This window comes from Rhinatrema bivittatum, chromosome 2 (genome assembly GCF_901001135.1).
Source record: "Rhinatrema bivittatum chromosome 2, aRhiBiv1.1, whole genome shotgun sequence".
Classification (NCBI taxonomy): Eukaryota; Metazoa; Chordata; class Amphibia; order Gymnophiona; family Rhinatrematidae; genus Rhinatrema; species Rhinatrema bivittatum.
The window spans coordinates 124,114,072-124,132,042 of record NC_042616.1 but is presented as its reverse complement, the minus strand read 5'-3'; the positions used below and the strand labels follow the sequence as shown (position 1 = coordinate 124,132,042).

At 46.8% G+C, this 17,971-nt stretch overlaps 1 protein-coding gene across 3 annotated transcripts in view; it reads right to left on the bottom strand.

Annotated features, from left to right (window-relative positions):
- The window catches only part of ITGB1 (integrin subunit beta 1), a 229,203-nt gene that overhangs the window by 48,663 nt on the left and 162,569 nt on the right, over positions 1–17,971 (bottom strand). For all 3 annotated transcript variants that reach the window (XM_029588582.1, XM_029588585.1, XM_029588584.1), the window contains 4 exons: positions 17,508–17,746; positions 16,354–16,576; positions 4,509–4,741; positions 3,479–3,645 (listed from right to left, as the gene is read on the bottom strand). In XM_029588582.1, coding sequence (XP_029444442.1) covers positions 3,479–3,645; positions 4,509–4,741; positions 16,354–16,576; positions 17,508–17,746 — 862 coding nt within the window. The remainder of the gene's footprint in view (positions 1–3,478; positions 3,646–4,508; positions 4,742–16,353; positions 16,577–17,507; positions 17,747–17,971) is intronic.

Below are 17,971 nucleotides of genomic sequence, written 5' to 3'. Positions count from 1 at the left end.
TGCGACGGCCAAACTCGACAGGAATCGACCAAAAATGGGTAAAAACTTACCGGAGTACCGCGGAGTCAAAATTTCGAAGGCGGACCCCTGTGGGGTATGAAATTTTTTAGTAATTCCGTGAGGAAAATTCCTGTCAGGAATCTCTTTGGAGCTCCTTAACCGCATGGCTACTGCTACGCGGAAAAAAGAAGACTGAAGGGGGACCCCTACTGGCTGCAGGGTTGGTGCCATGCTGGGCATGCCCAGTAGGGGCCAGTCAAAGTTCTAGAAACTTTGACAAAAGTGTTCCGTGATTGGGCTCCATCCTGTGATGTCACCCATATGTGAGGACTACCATCCTGCTTGTCCATATGTGCCCTCTGTCCTTCAGTGGGTAGTGGAACACCCTCTTATGATACTAGAATGGGGGTCCCATACATCTTCCAGGCTCTGCAAAATTTGGATTGCAAGCCGATTAGATGTAAGTGGTACCAGAGAGCAAAAGGAGTCTGGGATCTCCAGACATAGCTCTTGTTCCATTAATTTTGTTGGTGTAAGTGCCCTGGTAATTGGTGGGGGTAGAGATAATATATCCCCTTCTGCTCCTGTTAAACAGCCCCAACAGACCCGCATACAGCTGCATGGGAAGTTCTGCAGCATGCTGTTTATTTTTATTTCACTTTTCAGGTAGCTACTGTAGGTATTCATTGAAGGAACATTTAAGGGTTAAAGTTGAGGATCGATGTTACGGGGCTTGATGTGTCAAGAGCATTGAGAAGGTATGCGTCAATGGTGCTGATGCACCCAAGACTGCTTCTTTTGGCAACTGCTCAGAGTGGTGATTTTTTCTTCAAGGCATGCTGCTTCTTGTTTACGGGATCCTGAGAATTCAGCCTATTCTGCCAATGGGGGAGATCTTTTTAAGGAACTCCTGATCAACTCCATTCCTGAGGGGGACTGCAAATGCGCAACTGGTTTGTCCATAATTTCTTTACATCACACTCCATATAGGTCCAGATCTTCAAGCTCTTGTCCATCCCTAAGAGGGTATTCTTACCCGTGTATATTTGCAGTATGTCTAAGCATTATCTAACTATTCTTGTAAACCCCCTCAAGATGTTTTGTAATGCTTTACTTGGATCATTCTGTACGCTAATGTTGCTACTCATTCCTGTAGTTCTTCTTTTGCCTTTATGCTCATTGTATTTTCTCATGTTTTTGTTTTGTTTTTTTTACAATATATACTTAGTTTGTTAGCTGTAGCGGTCTCCCGGACCGGTTCTTAAATTAGAGCTTACAGTATTAGTTCCTTGTCCTGGTTACCCATACTTCCTGTTCTATGTACTGCCATCGTGCAAATTTGTAGGTTTACTGTAAACCAGTGTGATTTGTATTTCATACAGGAACACCGGTGTATATAAATAAATAAATGAGGCTTGCTTCAGGAAGAGGATAGACTGTGGCTTCTGAGAGACTTACATGTTTCCATCATTTTCCAGGCTCTCAATCTTTGGGTACATGGAGACATCCATCCACAGTGACAACAGTTGGCCTTGGTTATGGTTCGGTCCTACGCATTAGTACTACAGATCATGTCCATCAGTAATAGACATTCTCTTACCGCAAATGCAGTCTTTGAAACCACTCATGGCTTTTCTTCTTACCAGACCTCGTGACGAAAAAAATTTTTTTTTTTTAAAGTAACACTGAAAAGTGCTGTTTTAGGGCTACTGAAACAGCAAGGCAACTTTTAAGAAAAAAAAAGATTTTCACAGAAAAAGATATAAAGCTAGTGTTCAAATGAAAAAAGATAGAGGGACCTACATGGCAACTCCTGCACATGCTCAGTAGAACAAAAGCTCTATCATCTGAAAGAGAGGTCCATTCAGTGCCCCCAGATGACATCACCCACATATCATGGCTAATTCAACCTTGCTTGTCGATAGAGGCAAACAGCTTTCTTTGAAATGCTCATTGTGCCAGACCACAACAGAAGGGTCCAAGATCTCTTGGCATCACTCTTGACATACATGGAATATCATATGCTCATGCCCTCTGTTATCCAGGGGTTTTTCTCCTTACTCTGAATCAACCCCATCACAGGCCAAATATATTGATCCAACAACATACACAGCTTTTTCCCAAACTTTGAACAGGCACATTCCATATCTGTCCTCTGATTTCTTCTCCGTGAGGAAACAAGGAACTCAAATATTGGCTGATATACATCCCTACCTGCAGTTGATAAAGAATCCCTAGTACTAGATGTATATTTCTCTCTTATGCACACATTGTCCTTTCTCTGAGAAGAGTGACTTGAGACAATCCAGCTAGCTATCACCTATTACTTCAGGTCAGAAGTCCTGGTCTTTGGCGTTACCATCTGGTCCCACAATTGCAGGACACCCAGAGATAAAGAATGACTGAAGTCTTGTGCTCTTGTCAAATTCTAATGTAGTGTCAGAAAAACACTGCATAATCAATCGCAGCACCTGAGAAGTTTAAACAGAACTGCAGAAACCAGCTGCCCATGTGGAAAAAAAAGAGGCCTGTAGCCTAATATGATGTTTTTGCATACTAGCCGACCAACACAAGTACTAGAGGAGGAAGAGCAGAACAAAGCACCATGAGAATTCTTCTTGATGCTGGGATTGGTCTGCTGAACCAAAAGGTGGTGCTGTTTCTTATATAGTGCAGATTGACAAACTTAATAAAATTCTGGGTTTAGAGGTTCATTATACATGTAATAAATCTAATTTTAGTCACTATTCCCTCTTCTAGGAGAAATATATGTGGCTATGAAAAATTGCCATCTTGTGTAGGTAGGCATACTGAAGAAGTAAAGAGAAAAATATTCAGATACATTTTTCAGCTCATTCCAAGCAAGAAGTTTAATAGAGCAGGCAACAAATGACATGGACAAACCTTGAAACAAATGCAGATAAAGCAAACACCAGACATGAAGCAAGAAGAGCTCTGCTTTCCATTTTAACTACTTCTAAGAGAACATCTCTCAGAATTTAAAATTTGAAATCACAAAGGATTTCGTGAAGACACCAAACCAACTGGCACCCTAACATAAGCCCAAAGAATGCCTCCTAATTAAAACTACCGATATTTAAAATGTCAAGATTTTGAATGAGGACAATAGATTAACTTTGCATTTGACTACATTAGGTTATATCGCTAAGCTACATGGGAGTACTGCTAATTTCTGCTTTTGCTTGAGCTAGGCCTACTATACACGGTATATAAAAAAACCAAAACAAATTTTCCATACAAGTCAATGGAGTTCTTCCACAGTTGTTACTGATTTTCCCCTCCTAAAACAGAGATACATACTACATTTTCAATATTTTAAGTAGGTTATAAGTAACATTTTAAATTTTCCTTCCTAAGTCAGGCCATGGATTCAGTAACAATGGCATACAAACCGAACCCCCAAGAAAAACCTTTATATACTGTATACAACAGTTATGGAAACAATTTGACAACGCACCGTATCCCATTTCGCATTCATCTTCTCTTTTTCAAATTTAGCAAACTCTCTTCTGTCATGAATGATCATCAGCAGCTTCCAGATTAGCAGCAGAGCTAGGCCAATAAGAACGATCCCAGCAACAACACCAGCAACAATTGGAATGATATCAGGACCACTTGGACACTCTGATAAAGAAAGTGAAGAAATGAAAACAATGTAAGAGAGAAAAACATTACCACTGTAAAAGGTATAAAACCAATACATTTCTCTTCACTGATAAAATTAAATTTAGAAAAAAAAAGAACAGGCTAAATATTTTAGTAACTACCTGTCCTACATGAAAGTCCACTCATTTGTCCCTTTCTGCAAATAGCATGAGATGCGGATTCTTTCAACTCAGCACTTGCTTGATAAATTTAACACAAATAATCTAAACTGACCTACTCATGCCATATATACATCAATTCTAAAAACACTTTTACAACATATATTTCTGGATGACAAAAACTTGTGTACTGGTTTAATTAACCCACCCTATATTGCAAAAACAATGCAAATCATGTGGCTTAATTTGAAGAGCTGCTATGCATACATTTGTCATGCAGCTCTAACTTTTTAGCTGAATTTTTATATGCATGCATTAATGGTATGTCAATGTGTACATTACCATTAACGCATTTTTAATACCTTTAAGATGCCAACATAGGCATTTCACACGTGTTAGCCCATGAAATGCAGTTTAGTAAATAGGCCTCCCCAGAGGCGGCCCAGCCATGAAGACCCAGTGCAAAGCACTTTATACTCACAGTTCAGAATATCAGGCATAGCCAAGTTTTATTTCAACTGAAATGTTGCTTCAAACTTCATATAATTATCTGTAATTCAATGTCAAACACTGCAAACTTCAACTGTGTGCGCACACGTACAACTAATACCAGTACTGTGGGCAGCATACACAATTCCTTTACATTTTTTTCTCAGTGTTAAATATCCTCAACAGTAGTGCATTTCCATAAGATATATGGAAAACATGTAATTATGTTTATACCTGGTGTCTCCACCACATGGACAAGGACTTCACCGTTTCCATTCACTGAATAGGTGAAGTAGAACCAGCAATCTTCAGCATCCTTCTCTTTACAGTGCGTCAATGCATCAGCCTGGCCTGGCTGTGGCAACTTTTTGCTATTCTCCACAGTTGTCATATTGAAATACATGCACTCTTGCATACAGGTGTCTTTCTTTTCTCCTTTTTTAAAAGCTCTGCACTGGACACATTCTCTGTTGAGATACAGCGGCCAGAGTTACCATGAATATTTGTTTTCAAAAATGTAGCGAAAAATATGCTTTTTACATGTGAAATAAATACAATTATAAGATGTCAAGTACTACTCTGCCTTGCAGGTCAGGATCCAGTGAGCATTAACCCATGGCAGTAACCAAGACTGAGCGAGGGACCTCCCAAAGTACAGGAGGCCATAAATCCTCAACACAGTATTTGATTTTTGTTTAATTATGCTTTTGATTTTTTTTTAACTTTATTTATAACTTAACACATTACAAGTATCCACCTGCTTAAAAAGGTGAAATGAATTACTGAAAATAAAAAGCAAAAAATAATAATTCTGAAATCATTCATCACACTAAAGTCTTCCATAAATGGCAGTAACAAAGCACAAGAAAACAAACATCCATCCTAAAATTAAAAGAAGAAAAAAGGAACAGAAAGAAGAGCCTGAATCTCACTATATACATCACAAAGGAACTTACGAAAAAAAAAAAAAGTAACCTAAACTCTAAAATAAAGACCCACTCTGCAAGGAGAGCAAGAATCAGGGGCCACCTTGGTACTCAGGAAAGACGACAGCTGAAAAGAGTGAAAAAAAAAACAAAACGCACTTTTTCTGATATTTAACAACTCATTTGCAGGAATATTTAAGAAAGTATATGCCTCCATCTGTAAAAACTTAGGCTGATATAACAAGCAACCTCATTTGTTTTTTGTGTAGGTTGATAGTCTGGTTTGAAAAATACTACATTTGCTGAGAAAGAGTAAGGAAATGCCCATACAAAGTCTTACCCCACCCTTCGATAGCCATCCATAAAGAATTCATGAAAACATTGTTTAGATTCTGGAGAGAAAATTGAAATGTGTAAACCACATTATTCTGCTCCCCTTTTAGCTCTGGAGAAATTCCTGCTCCTGAATGAGTTAGGCCTCGCTTCAGAGTGGAGAGCAAGCTTGGAGCAGCTCTGCAACTTTCAGTCACTGCTGTGACTCCATCTGCGTCTTGATAGTGACTGAACCAAATCCTCACTGGTGGCCTTAGATGGCTTCAATGGGATCCTTCGCTCCCTGGAGCTTAGAGAAAGAATATCGACCTGGGAAGTCCGTGAGTCGCCTATCAATGGTGTTCCCAGAGAGGTTTGCAATTGTGATTGCTGTTGCAAGAAGCAATCCATTAGAAACCATACTAGTTTCGAAAGGGAAAATTGGAGAAATTACTTACCTGATAATTTTGTTTCCCTTAGTGTAGACAGATGGACTCAGGACCAATGGGTTGTGCTCCCCTGCCAGCAGATGGAGATGGAGTCAGGTTTCAAAGCTGACATCACCGTAGGTACACCCCCTGCAATGAACTCAGCCCTTCAGTATTCTCTTCAAAAGTCACTGTGGACATACTAATCGAAAAAACTTGATTAAAAATGGATAACCGTAACTATACGCAAACATTGAACCCCACTAAGATTATAGATGCCCTGATCTACAGACTGGATGACTGCTTACCTGTAATCTCTTGGAATTGATATCCACTCCATGAATGAATCCTTGGCACCGTTCTTGGGCAGCCGGGGGCGGGATGCTGAGTTCATTTGTCTACACTAAGAAAACAAATTATCAGGTAAGTAATTTCTCCATTTCCTAGCATGTAGCCAAATGGTCTCAGGACCAATGGGATTTACAAAAGCTACTTCCAATTGGGGTGGGAGGCTGCCTGCAGTCCAGTTAATACTGCCCTTGCAAAGGCTGCATCTTCTCTGGCCTATATGTCCAGGCGATAGAACCTGGATAAGATGTGTAAGGAAGACAATGTCGCCGCTCGGCAGATATAGACAGGGAACAGCAGTCTAACTTCCACCTATGAGACTGCCTGAGCCCTGGTGGAATGAGCTTTAACCTGAGAAGGTAATGGCTTTCCTGCCTTCACAGAGTCTCCCGTGTGACCACCTCCTTAATCCAGAGAGCTATGGTAACCCACAAAGCTGGTTCGCCCTGCTTCCTTCCACCGTGAAGGAAAAACAGGCGGTTCATCTTTGGACCGATTCTGAAACTTCCAGGTACCGCACAAAAAGTCTACCAACATTCAAATGACTGAGGAGGTGGTATTCCTACATGTCCCTGTGCTTATCTAGGGAAGGCAACTAAATGGACTGATTCAAATGAAACTCAGAGACTACCTTGGGCAAGAAGAATGGAATGGTACAAAGCTGTAACACTCCTGGAATCATCCAGAGGAATGGTTCCCGATACAATGCCTGCAATTCAGAGATGACGCGTGCAGAGTACGTAGCCACCAGGAACACCATTTTCAAAGTTAATAAATGCAAGGAAAGACTGCGCAGTGGCCGAAAGGAGGACCCTGCCAAAAATTCCAATACTAGATTAAGATTCCACAAGGGAACCTGCCACAGTAGGGGTGGCCGAATGTGCTTCACCCCTTTCAGAAAACAGGCCACGTCCGGATGAGCCAACAGGGTGGCTCTGTTCAGCTCACCCCTGAAACAGGAGAGAGCTGCTACATGCACCTTCAAGGAGTTAAGGGCCAAACCTTTATTCAAGCCATCCTGAAAAAATTCCCATGGCAGGAGGCCAGAGGCCTCATGAACGCGGCACTAGCCCCGTTTTCCTTCTCGGAATCGCTCCCCGAGGGGGGCATCAATGGCTGTTGGGGAACCGAAGGTCCCTCGGACACCGGTTGCTTCGGGAGGGTGCCAAGGATATCTAAACACTCAAGCAGAGGTGCTAGGATAGACGGCGGGGCAGCTCAATGCTCTGCAGAGCTCAGAGCACTGCAGTCTGCACCCTGCAGTCCAACTCCTCCTGAAAGTCTGGTGAGGTTAGGACTGAGGGAGGGGATTGAGGCATCACCGGCTCTTCCTCGGTCCTTTGAGGTGGCACAGTGCCCAGCACCAATGTTAGTAGGGAATGTCTAGGACTCCCAGGAATGTAGGAGGATGGGACTGTATGGCGGCCGCCAGTACCACACTGGAACCACGCGCCAATGGCAACTGGTTTCGATGCTTGCAGGACCTTCCACAGTGCTCAGCCCAGTCTTTCCCCGGTGCCAAGGAGGCAGATGATTCCGATATCCTGGAAACAGGTGAGAACATGGAGGACCGATCACTGGTCCCTCGATCCTTCGAACAAGAGAAAGGAGTGATGAGGGGGAGCATATCGAGGGGCTCCCCACAACCCCCCGGCGTGGAGTGGATGAAGCGGATTTTCTAGGACCGAAAAGTTTCTCCATCTTGACAAGGCATGCACGACAGTCTTTGGGGGTCATCTGGTCACACAGCTGACACCCTCGGACCGTGCGAGGCCACCAGGCAAAGGATGCAAACCTCATGTGGATCCATGCCGCAAAGAAGAAGGAATAAAACGAAAAAGGGTTTTGAACCTACTGCGCACCGAGGGGGCACCAACCGCGAAGAGAGACCCAGGAATGGAAACAGAGAAAAATACACTCTCGCAAGAAAACAAGAAAAAGAGCAGAGCTCCATGAAACACAAGGCAACTGCACTACGGAAAGAGAGACTGAAGGGGGGACCCTCGTGTGGACGCACAGATAGTTGCATGCTGGGCATGCTAAGTGTGGTCAAAGCTTCTAGAAACTTTGACAAAAGTTTTCCATGCCAGGCTCCATCGGATGTCGTCACCCACATGTGAGGACATAGCAAAAGAAACGAGCGAAAAAATAAAACAAACCAAAAGTGAACCCAACATCGTGGGGAGGCGGGCGGTTTTCCTGAGGACTAACATCCTGCTGTCCTTGGAAAACCCCTGTTACAGGTAAGCAACTGCGCTTTTTCCTAGGACAAGCAGGATGTAGTCCTTACATGTGGGTGAGTACAGAGCTCCAGACTGCCCCACTCAACTAGAGAGACCAACAGCGGCCAAACAAGGTGCCAACAGGCACAACACAACTGTGGCGCTGTAGGAAAAATAGGGAGCAGTCTAGTCCCACAAGGAGCACGGGTAGAGAGTTGGGTTCAGGTGTGAAACAGGTTGCGCAGGATAGACTGACCAAAGGCACTGTCCTGATGGCTATCCCTGTCAAGGCAGTAGTGAGCTGTGAATAAGTGGAGAGAATTCCAGGTTGCAACCCGGCAAATCTCTGCGATGGGGACAGCACACAAATTAGCCACTGACGCTGCCATGGCCCACAGAGAGCGAACTTTCACTCTGCCAGCTAGCTGAAGGCCAGCTTGCACATAGCAGAAGTCATTGCAGTCCGCCAGCCAGTTTGATAGGGTTTGTTTACCCACCGCTGCACCCAGGCTGTTGGGGTCAAAAGACACAAAGAGCTGGTGGACTGTCTGTGGCTCGCCGTGCGATCTAGGTAGAAGGCCAACGCCCATTTACAGTCCAGGGTGTGGAGAGCTCGTTCACCCGGTGGGAATGTGGCCTCAGAAAGAAGACGGGTAAAACAATTGACTGGTTGATATGGAGGATCAGTCACCACTTTGGGTAGGAACTTAGGATGTGTACGCAGGACCACATTGTCGTGGAAGAACTTAGTGTACGGTGCGTACATAACCAGGGCCTGAAACTCACTAACCCTGTGAGTGGAAGTGATCGCCATCAGGAATATGACTTTCCAGGTGAGGAACTTCAGGTCACAGGACTACAGAGGCTCAAAGGGAGGCCGCAGTAGTCTTGCCAGGACCACTTTGAGGTCCCAGGACTCTGCCGGTGGCCGAAGAGGGGGCTTCAGTTAGAGGAGACCCCGATTGAAATGGCCAACGAGGGGCTGGAACAAAACGGGCGCACCAGCAATACCTTGGTGGTATGCGCTGATGTGCACTCTGACGGAACTTGTCTGGAGTCCAGACTCTGACAAGTGCCACAGGTAGTCCAGCAGCCCCCCGCTGCTGGACTACCTGTGGCACAAGAAAGGATCCTGTGGCACAAGAAAGGATCCAACCCATGCCTCCCACACCAGATGGAAAAGCATTTCCATTTTGCTCTGTAGGACTTCCTGGTCCACTGTTTCTGGGATTCAATAAGGATCCAGGAAACATCGTCCGAGAGCTGTAAGGGCTAGAGGATTATGTGCTCAACATCCAAGACGTGAAGGCCAATGCCCAGAGGTTCGGGTGGCGCAGTATGCCATGGTTCTGCGATATGAGGTCAGGCGCTGTCCCCAGCAGGATGGACGCACGTACCGACAGGTCCTGGAGAAGTGGAAATCAAACCTGCCGAGGCCAGGAGGGTGCCACGAGGATCATGGTTCCCCCCTCCCCACGACCTGCTGAAGCTTAGACAGTCTTCCGAGAGGAGCGGAAGAGGCAGGCACTCATACAGTAGACCCTGCCCCCAGTGAATGGAGAAGGCATCGCAGCCTGCATGGCCATTCCCCACTATTAGAGAGCGGAAATTGCTCACCTTGTGATTGAGAAGGGAGGCGAACAGGTCCACATCCGGCATACCCCAGCGGTGGAATAAGTCGGCTGCTACCGCAGTGTTGAGGGACCACTCATGTGGCTCGAAGGACTGGCTGAGGCGGTCTGCCAGCATGTTGAGGTGACCTGGCAGGCAGGTCGTCCGCAGATACATCCCTTGGGAGAGGGCCCAGTTCCAGACCTGCACTGCCGCTTGGCAGGGGAGGAACGAGCCTGTGCCGCCCTGCTTGTTGATGAACCATATTTCAACCTGGTTGCCCGTTCTAATAATACTTCCTTGGACAACTGATCCCGGAATGCCCACAAGGCATAACGTATTGCCCAAAGCTCCAGAAAGTTTATCTGGCAATGTGCTTCGGCAGAGGTCCAAAGGCCTTGAAGTGTGTAGGCTGTTTGTATAGGCTCCCCAGTCCTGAGGAGAAGCACTGGTGGTGAGAGTCACCTGGGACGAAGCGGGCTGGAAGGGAAGTCTGTGTTCTAGATTAGGGAGGGCTTCCCACCAGGCCAAGGATAGTTTGAGAGGGTCCGTGACGTGATCGGAGCCTCTAGATCCTGGGATGCTTGCTGCCTCTGGGACCGCAAGGCCCACTGAGGGCTCCTCATGTGGAGGCGGGCTAAGGGAGTCACATGGACGGAGGCCACCATGTAGGCCAGCAGCTGGAGTAGGAGATGGGCTAAAACCCTCCTGCTGTTGCGGATGCCCTCGCCTTGCTGGCCAATCACCTGGTCCTTGGGCAAGAAAGCTTTTGCTTGTGCCGTGTCCAACCTAGCGCCTATGAAGTCTAGCTGCAGGGACGGACAGAGGTGAGACTTGGGGGAAGTTGATAACGAACCCCACAGTATACAGGGTCTGAACCGCCAGGGCCAGAGCTTGCAAGGCTCCAAAGCGGGAGTTGCTCCTGACCAGCCAGTCATCCAGGTATGGCAACACATGAACTGAGCAATTCCTGAGGTAGTCAGCCGCCACAGCCAAGCATTTGGTGAAGACGTGGGGGGGTGCTGATGCCAGCCCAAAAGGCAGCATTTTGTATGAAAATGTGCATTCCCCACCACAAAGTGGAGGCCTGTGGTTGGGGACGATCGTAATTGTGCAATATGCCTCCTTCAGGATGAGGATGCAAAGCCAGTTTCCTCTTCAGAGGAGGGGGATTCAGCGTGCCCAGAGAGAACATTTTGAACTTTTAACTTATAAGAAACTTGTTCAGTGCCCAGAGGTCGAGAATGGGGCAGAGGCCGCCATTCCTTTTTGGGATGAGGAAGTACCTTGAGTAGAAACCTTGGCCCTGTTGCTTGCAAGGGATCAGTTCCACTGTGCCCGCTTGCAAGGAGGGTGGTGAATTCTGTTTGAAGACTACCGGATGGGCTGATGAATCCCACGATGGACACAGGGGCAAGGTCTCTGGGAGCCGGCTGAAGTGCAAGAGGTACCCCTGGCAGATGATGGCGAGGACCCATCGGTCCGACGTGATCTCTTCCCAGTGCCAGGCAAAGCTGAAGAGCCTGTCGCCAACTGGGGGATCGGGTGCCAGGGGAACTGCCAGCTGATGTTTGCTCTCTCACCGCCAGTCAAAAACCCATGGCCAGGGCTTGCTGGAGCAACCCCTGGAACCGGATCGGGGTGGGCGAGTTCGAGTGGCTGGAAGGTAATACTTCCTCTGCCGATAGAAGGATTTACGAGAACTTTGCCTGGAGGATTTCCTGGCTGAGGAAGGCCCTTCTGAGGCACTAGCGGATAGCTGCTGGAGGGTATCATGATGGTCCTTCAGCTGTGCCATCACATCCCTGACCTTATTCCCGAACAGATTCTCGCCTGTACTGCGGTGGTCAGTGATCCTATCCTGGACCTCCAGCTATAGGTCAGAGGCCTGGAGCCAAGCCAGCCTTCTGGCGCCAATGACCACGGCAGCTAAGCAGACTACAGTTTCAAAAACATCATAGGTGGAACACACTTCGTGTTTCCCTGCTTCCAGACCCAGCAAGGCAATAGCGACAAGAGCTTCCTGCTGTTGCTGGGGAAGGGCCTCTGCAAAATCCAGAACTCGCATCCAGAGACTGCAGTTGTACTGATTCATGTAAAGTTGGTAGGCCACTATGCGGGCAACCAGCATAGCGCCCTGGAAAATCTTTCTTCCTATGGCGTTGAGTTCCCCATGCTTGCGTCCTGGAGGAGCAGAGGCAAGGGTGTGGGAATGCCGGGCTTTTTAAGACGGACTCCACAACCACCGACTGGTGGGGGAGCTGCCTCTTCTCAAACCCCAGGGCCTTTGCACCAGGTAGGTGGCATCGGCCTGTTAACTGGGGAGACAGAGATGGGGTATGCCCACATGTGGAGGAGGAGTTCCTTAAAAATATTGTGGATCGGAACTGACACAATCTCCTTAGAAGCATCAATGAACTGGAGGACTTCCAGCATCTTATGATGTGCATCCTCCTCCGTGAGGAGCTGAAAGGAAATGGCTTCAGCCATATCCCCAGACAAACCCCGCGAACATGTCCTCAGGCGGTGACCGGCACCGCTTCTCTGGAGGGGAAGGTTCTGAGAGGGGGTTGGAGTATTCGGAGGACAAGTCTGTCGAATCGTCACCCCAAGGGTCATAAGGACCCTCTTCCTCACTTGGGCCAGGTTGCCGAGGGCTGTGAGGGGCATCAGCCCTGAGCTCAGATGGGCTTCGGAGGCTACAAGGGCACAGACTGCACAGATGGGTCCCCCAGCAATCAAGAGGTGGGGGTGTCATCGGTCGTGGTAAGCTGGAGAGATCTGGCGATGGCTTGGGGAACCATGGGCAAGGGCACATGGTCCAAGATGCCTCTTCCTCCTGAGAGGACCTAAGGATCAGGATTGCTCCGGTGGGGGGGCATTGGTGGCCAACAGGGCATCGAGGGGCCCTCGGGCACTGGCTGCATCAGTAGGATGCTAAGAATAATGTCCAGCAGCTCTAGCAGAGGTGGCAACACAGATAGCAGAGGCTTGGGCACTGATATGGGGGCCAGTGGAGCTGGCAGCTCAATGCTCTGCAGCACCTTAAGCACCGTCGATTGCACCCTGCAGTCCAATTCCTCCTGGAAGTCCTGAGTGGTCACGACTGATGGAGGGGACAAAGGATCACCGGCTCATCCTCGGGTCCTTGAGGTAGCATGGAAGCCAGCACTGGTTGGGAACGCTTCAGGCTACCAGAGGCACTGGAGGTTGTGGCCTCCGATGGCGGCTCGGCAGCTGCCGATGCTGTTCTATAACCAGAACCGGGTCTGGACAGTGATCAGTGCCGGTGCTTCCTAGATCATTTCCGATACTTGGCCCGGTCTTTCCCCGGCACCGAGGAAGTCGATGACCCCGAGGGTCTGGGAGTGTGGAGAGACCACTGAGGATCGATCTCCTTCTCCCCGATCCGGGGTGCAGGCTACAGGGAATATGCGAGGGAGAGACAGACCGTTCCTCCACGATCCTTGGGCGTCGAAGAGGCTGACGCAGGTGTGGAGGATTTTCAGGTCACAAAATGTTTCTCCATTTTGTCAAGGCGCACTCGATGCCCTTGGGTGCCATTTGATTATACAGACAGCACCCACGGACATCGTGCGAAGCCCCCAGGCAAAGGATGCAAACCTCATGCGGATCCGTGATGGGACATGGTCCCCAGGCACTGACAAAAACCGGTCGATGACATGAAAATCACCCGGCGTGCAGTCTATGACCAACGGACACAAAGGGTGTAGTCTAGAATAGACAGCAAGTTGGAAAAAGGACCTACCGTACCGAAGGGGCACCGACCACAAAGGGGGAAAAGACGAGGATCTGGGAAACCACTCGAAAACAGAGTAAAAAAATTTGGAAAGGTTGAAGCTCCACGGACTGTGAGGCAACTGCACCGCGGAAAAGGAGAATGAAGGGGGACCTCGCGTAGACGCGCGGATAGTAGCAGGCTGGGCATGCTCAGTCCGCTGGCCAAAGTTGCTAGAAACTTTGATAAAAGTCTTCCGTGCTGGGTCCATTGGATGATGTCACCCACATGTGAGGACTACCATCCTTGCTTGTCCTAGGAGAAATACATTAGTCCCTTTTCACCATGGTACACCATGTGTGTGATTTTCCTGGTTAGTCTGATAAAATAGCAAGACAAACTATATTTTAACAAATGTAATACCTTTTATCAGTGGCTCCCAACATTTTTTGGATCATGGCACATTTGGCATTGGGTTCACTTCATCGCAGCACATCACCACCTTCCCTAACCCTCTAGCCTCCTTAGCATAATTAATCATCTTCCCTACCCTCATCTCCCCCCCCCCCCCCCCACATGGGGAAAAATTACCCCAAGACATTTATCTGCATCTTCCACTACCCTATCCCAGTGCAATCCTCTCTCCCTCCCACACCCCTCCCCAAGCAGCAGATTCTGGCAAAACTCAGCAGTGGGTGGGTGCAGGCTTGAGAGGGAAGGAAAAGAATGCAGGAAGGGAAGCAACCTCTTCTTCCCTTGCGTTTCATTTTCCCTCCTTCCTGTTCACCTTTTTACAGGGCCTGTGCCCCTTGTTAGCTAACGCCCTTTGCACCTGGCTGACCCACTAGCCCACCTTCTAAACACATTTCACTTTCTAGTCTATTTCTTCATTTACCACATGTTTAATGTGTCCCATCAGCTATACGCTTCTCCTTCACAGCTAGTTTATTATTTTCTAAGTATATTTTATATATATACTAGCCGTTAAGCCCGTAACAACGGGCTACATTTAAAAAAAATTTTTTCGGTCCATTTCCTTCCCACTCCCCCCCCCCCCCCCCCTCTATTCTCCCCCCTCTCCCTCTCCCCCTCTCCTCTTCCTCCCCCTTCTTCCCCCCCTCCCTCCCCTTCCCTCTTCCTCCCCCTCCTCCCTCTCCCCTTCCCCTCACTCTCTCATCCCTCTCCTAATCCCCTCCCCTTTCAGATCATCCACAACGCTGCGCCGCTACTGCTCCTCCCACTCCTGCTTCTCGCCGCCGCCGCTCCTGCGGCCCCAGCGCCATTTTTTTTTCTTCGCTGCCGCTGCTTCTCGCCACCACCGCTCCTGCTGCCCCAGCGCCATTTTTTTTTTTCGGGCACGCTCGGCTCTGACCGACATGCTCGCCCATTTATAAGGTAGATTTATATTTTATTTATTTACTTTTTATGAATGGGAACTGCACTTACCCCACTTTCGAGGGCACGGTAGGCTTGTTTGCATGTATATAGTGCATGGTTTTATGTATGTAGTCTAAAACAGTAAACTCTCCCTCCAGCCCCTTTTCCCCACTTAGCTCCCTCTCTGTAAACATCATACCTGTGGTCACACCAATATTCGATGTGAACTGGAAATGCATTAGTTTCCTCTCTTTCACTATCCATACCACATTCTCTTACATGTACACTTTATATCTTTTCCTCCTCCAGGAATGACACCTCTTATCCCCAAGACCTCACCTAGCATTCTCCCTATTCCCTGGCCCTGGGACAGACCCTATTCTCCCCCTCCATAGGCACAGGCACACGGAAGTACTGCAAGGAATATCTCAAAGAGCAGCCCTCTGCTTCCTGCTCCAGCACCTTGCAGGCAGGAAGAAGGGAACAAGAGGGGAGGGTAGAGCCACAGACAGGAGCAAACCTAATAGAAAAGTGCCACTTTGCTCCCTAATCCAGTCCCTTTTCTTCTGTCTTACAGGATCAGAAGGGAAGGGAATAGGGTAACTTTACAGCAAACAGAGAAAATCAGACTGAAGAACTACTCTGCTGCCTAATCCAGTCCCTCTCCTCTCAATGTTCTCCCCAATTCCCAAGCATCCTGTAGACAGCACTGAGGAATGCTCACTCTCCCAAAAGGACAATCCCTTCCCCTCGCAATCCTCCTCTAGCTATTGCTTCCTCATCTGTTGTGCAGTCGGAACCATACAGTGCCCCACAGTCTGCAGAGGGAAGCCAGCAGAGAAGGAAGCAGCAGCAATTGAGAGACACTGCTCACAGACTTCCTCTGACAGCTAGAGGAAATGGCACAGGAAGGGTTGGTGCGGTAGAATAGTACAGGATAGAAAACGACATTACCACAGGCAGTGGCAGCTCTGGCTTGCTAGTGAAACAATTTTCTGGCAAAACAATTTGGAAATCTTTTCTTTATACAGCATCTAACAGGTCTCACATTACTTATCAAAATATTGTAGCAAATTATTTAAAATTAAGCTACAGCATTAATTGTTCATAACTTACTTGTGCTCAGCACAGACACCAGGGCAGGTCTGACACATTTCACAGGTGGCTCCCTGGAACTTCGGATCTGTGCATTTACATCGTCCACACTCACAGGTTCCTCTGCCATTGCAAATTTGTCCATTTGATGCTTCACATGATGCAGTATCCAGAGAGCAGTCACAGGCACTGCCAGTGAAGTTACTGAAGCACTCACACACTCTGCATTTGCAAATACCATTGCCTATAAATTAAGGGTTGGTTGATGTTACAAAACAAATACTCTTTTTGGAACAAAATATACTAAAAATAGGCATGCAATCATGGAACAAGCAGCAGCTAACAGTGAATTCACTAAATCCACATATACAAAGGATACCATCCCTTCCCCCGTGCTAAAAGAAAAAAAAAACAGCATTATCCACCATGCATGGGGAATATTCTAGGTCAGCTAATCACATATGTTGGATATCTGAACACCCTGCTTCCTGCTGCAGGCAGCAGCCTGCAAGTTACAGGAGGGGAACAGAGCTGAGGAAAAAAAAAAAACAAAACTTATGCTCCTCAATGTTGATTAGCATTCTTGGCAGAAATATTTAAAAAAAAGTTCCCCAGCAAGATGCAAGTTAAACATTTTGGTTGGTTGAGTTCTAGGTAATGGTGCTTTTACTGTATATCAAAAGGAACTAAAATGAATAATGCATATTTAGTTAAAATTAGAAATTATTTTTGTCTTATCACAAGACCTTCATCAGAACTTTCACTCTGATTTATCATGGGGAAGACTCAACCATGGCACCTTTAACTGGTTTGTTACATTTATTCTTTTAAGAGGAATGGAGTCTACCACATTAACCCAAAACGTTTTGTTTTTTTTTTTTTTTTATAAACAAACTTAAACTACTAGCTTCTATTTGGTTTAGGTTTAAAAATCCACCAATGACCAAATGCCACACTAAGGGCCCTAACTTTAGATAATTTATTTTACCCCATGATATTCAGTCTGTTTAGTAGATACCCTGCACCACTAGGAGTTCCACTGCCTGCAAGACTGAAGCACCACAGGAAGTGCTCAAAGGCAGCTTTCCCAGCGCTTCTGCATCCCAAGATGCTACCAGTCAAAGGAGATTTCCAGAAGTCGCAACTGAAATAAGGTTTGAAAACTCATTCTTTACCTCCACAAATCAAGCCATTAGATCGGTCACAGTTGAAGTTGTCACATTCACAGTATTTGCCAGAGTAGATCTCATTAGTGTTTTCCCTCTTCTTACACACACATTGTCCACAAATGCACTCTCCATTGTTACTGCAGATTTCAGAACTGTTTTCCTTTCTGCAGTATGCATCCATGTCTTCACTGTTCACTTCATCTGTACTACATTCGCATAGTCTACCAATACGGCCCTCATTACACCTATTTTGAGGACCAAAAATAAAGCATTTCGATTAATCAATTTTCTTCATACAAATTGCTCAATCAACTTTAAACTGAAAATTGACAGCTAATGATTTGGCTGTAAGTTTAAATGAAAATTGACCTAATACACTGGATATTTTATTAAATCAATAAGAACAGTTACCTCAGGAAACAAAAATGTCATTTTTGGCACAATATAATTCAATATTCAAAGTTAACAAC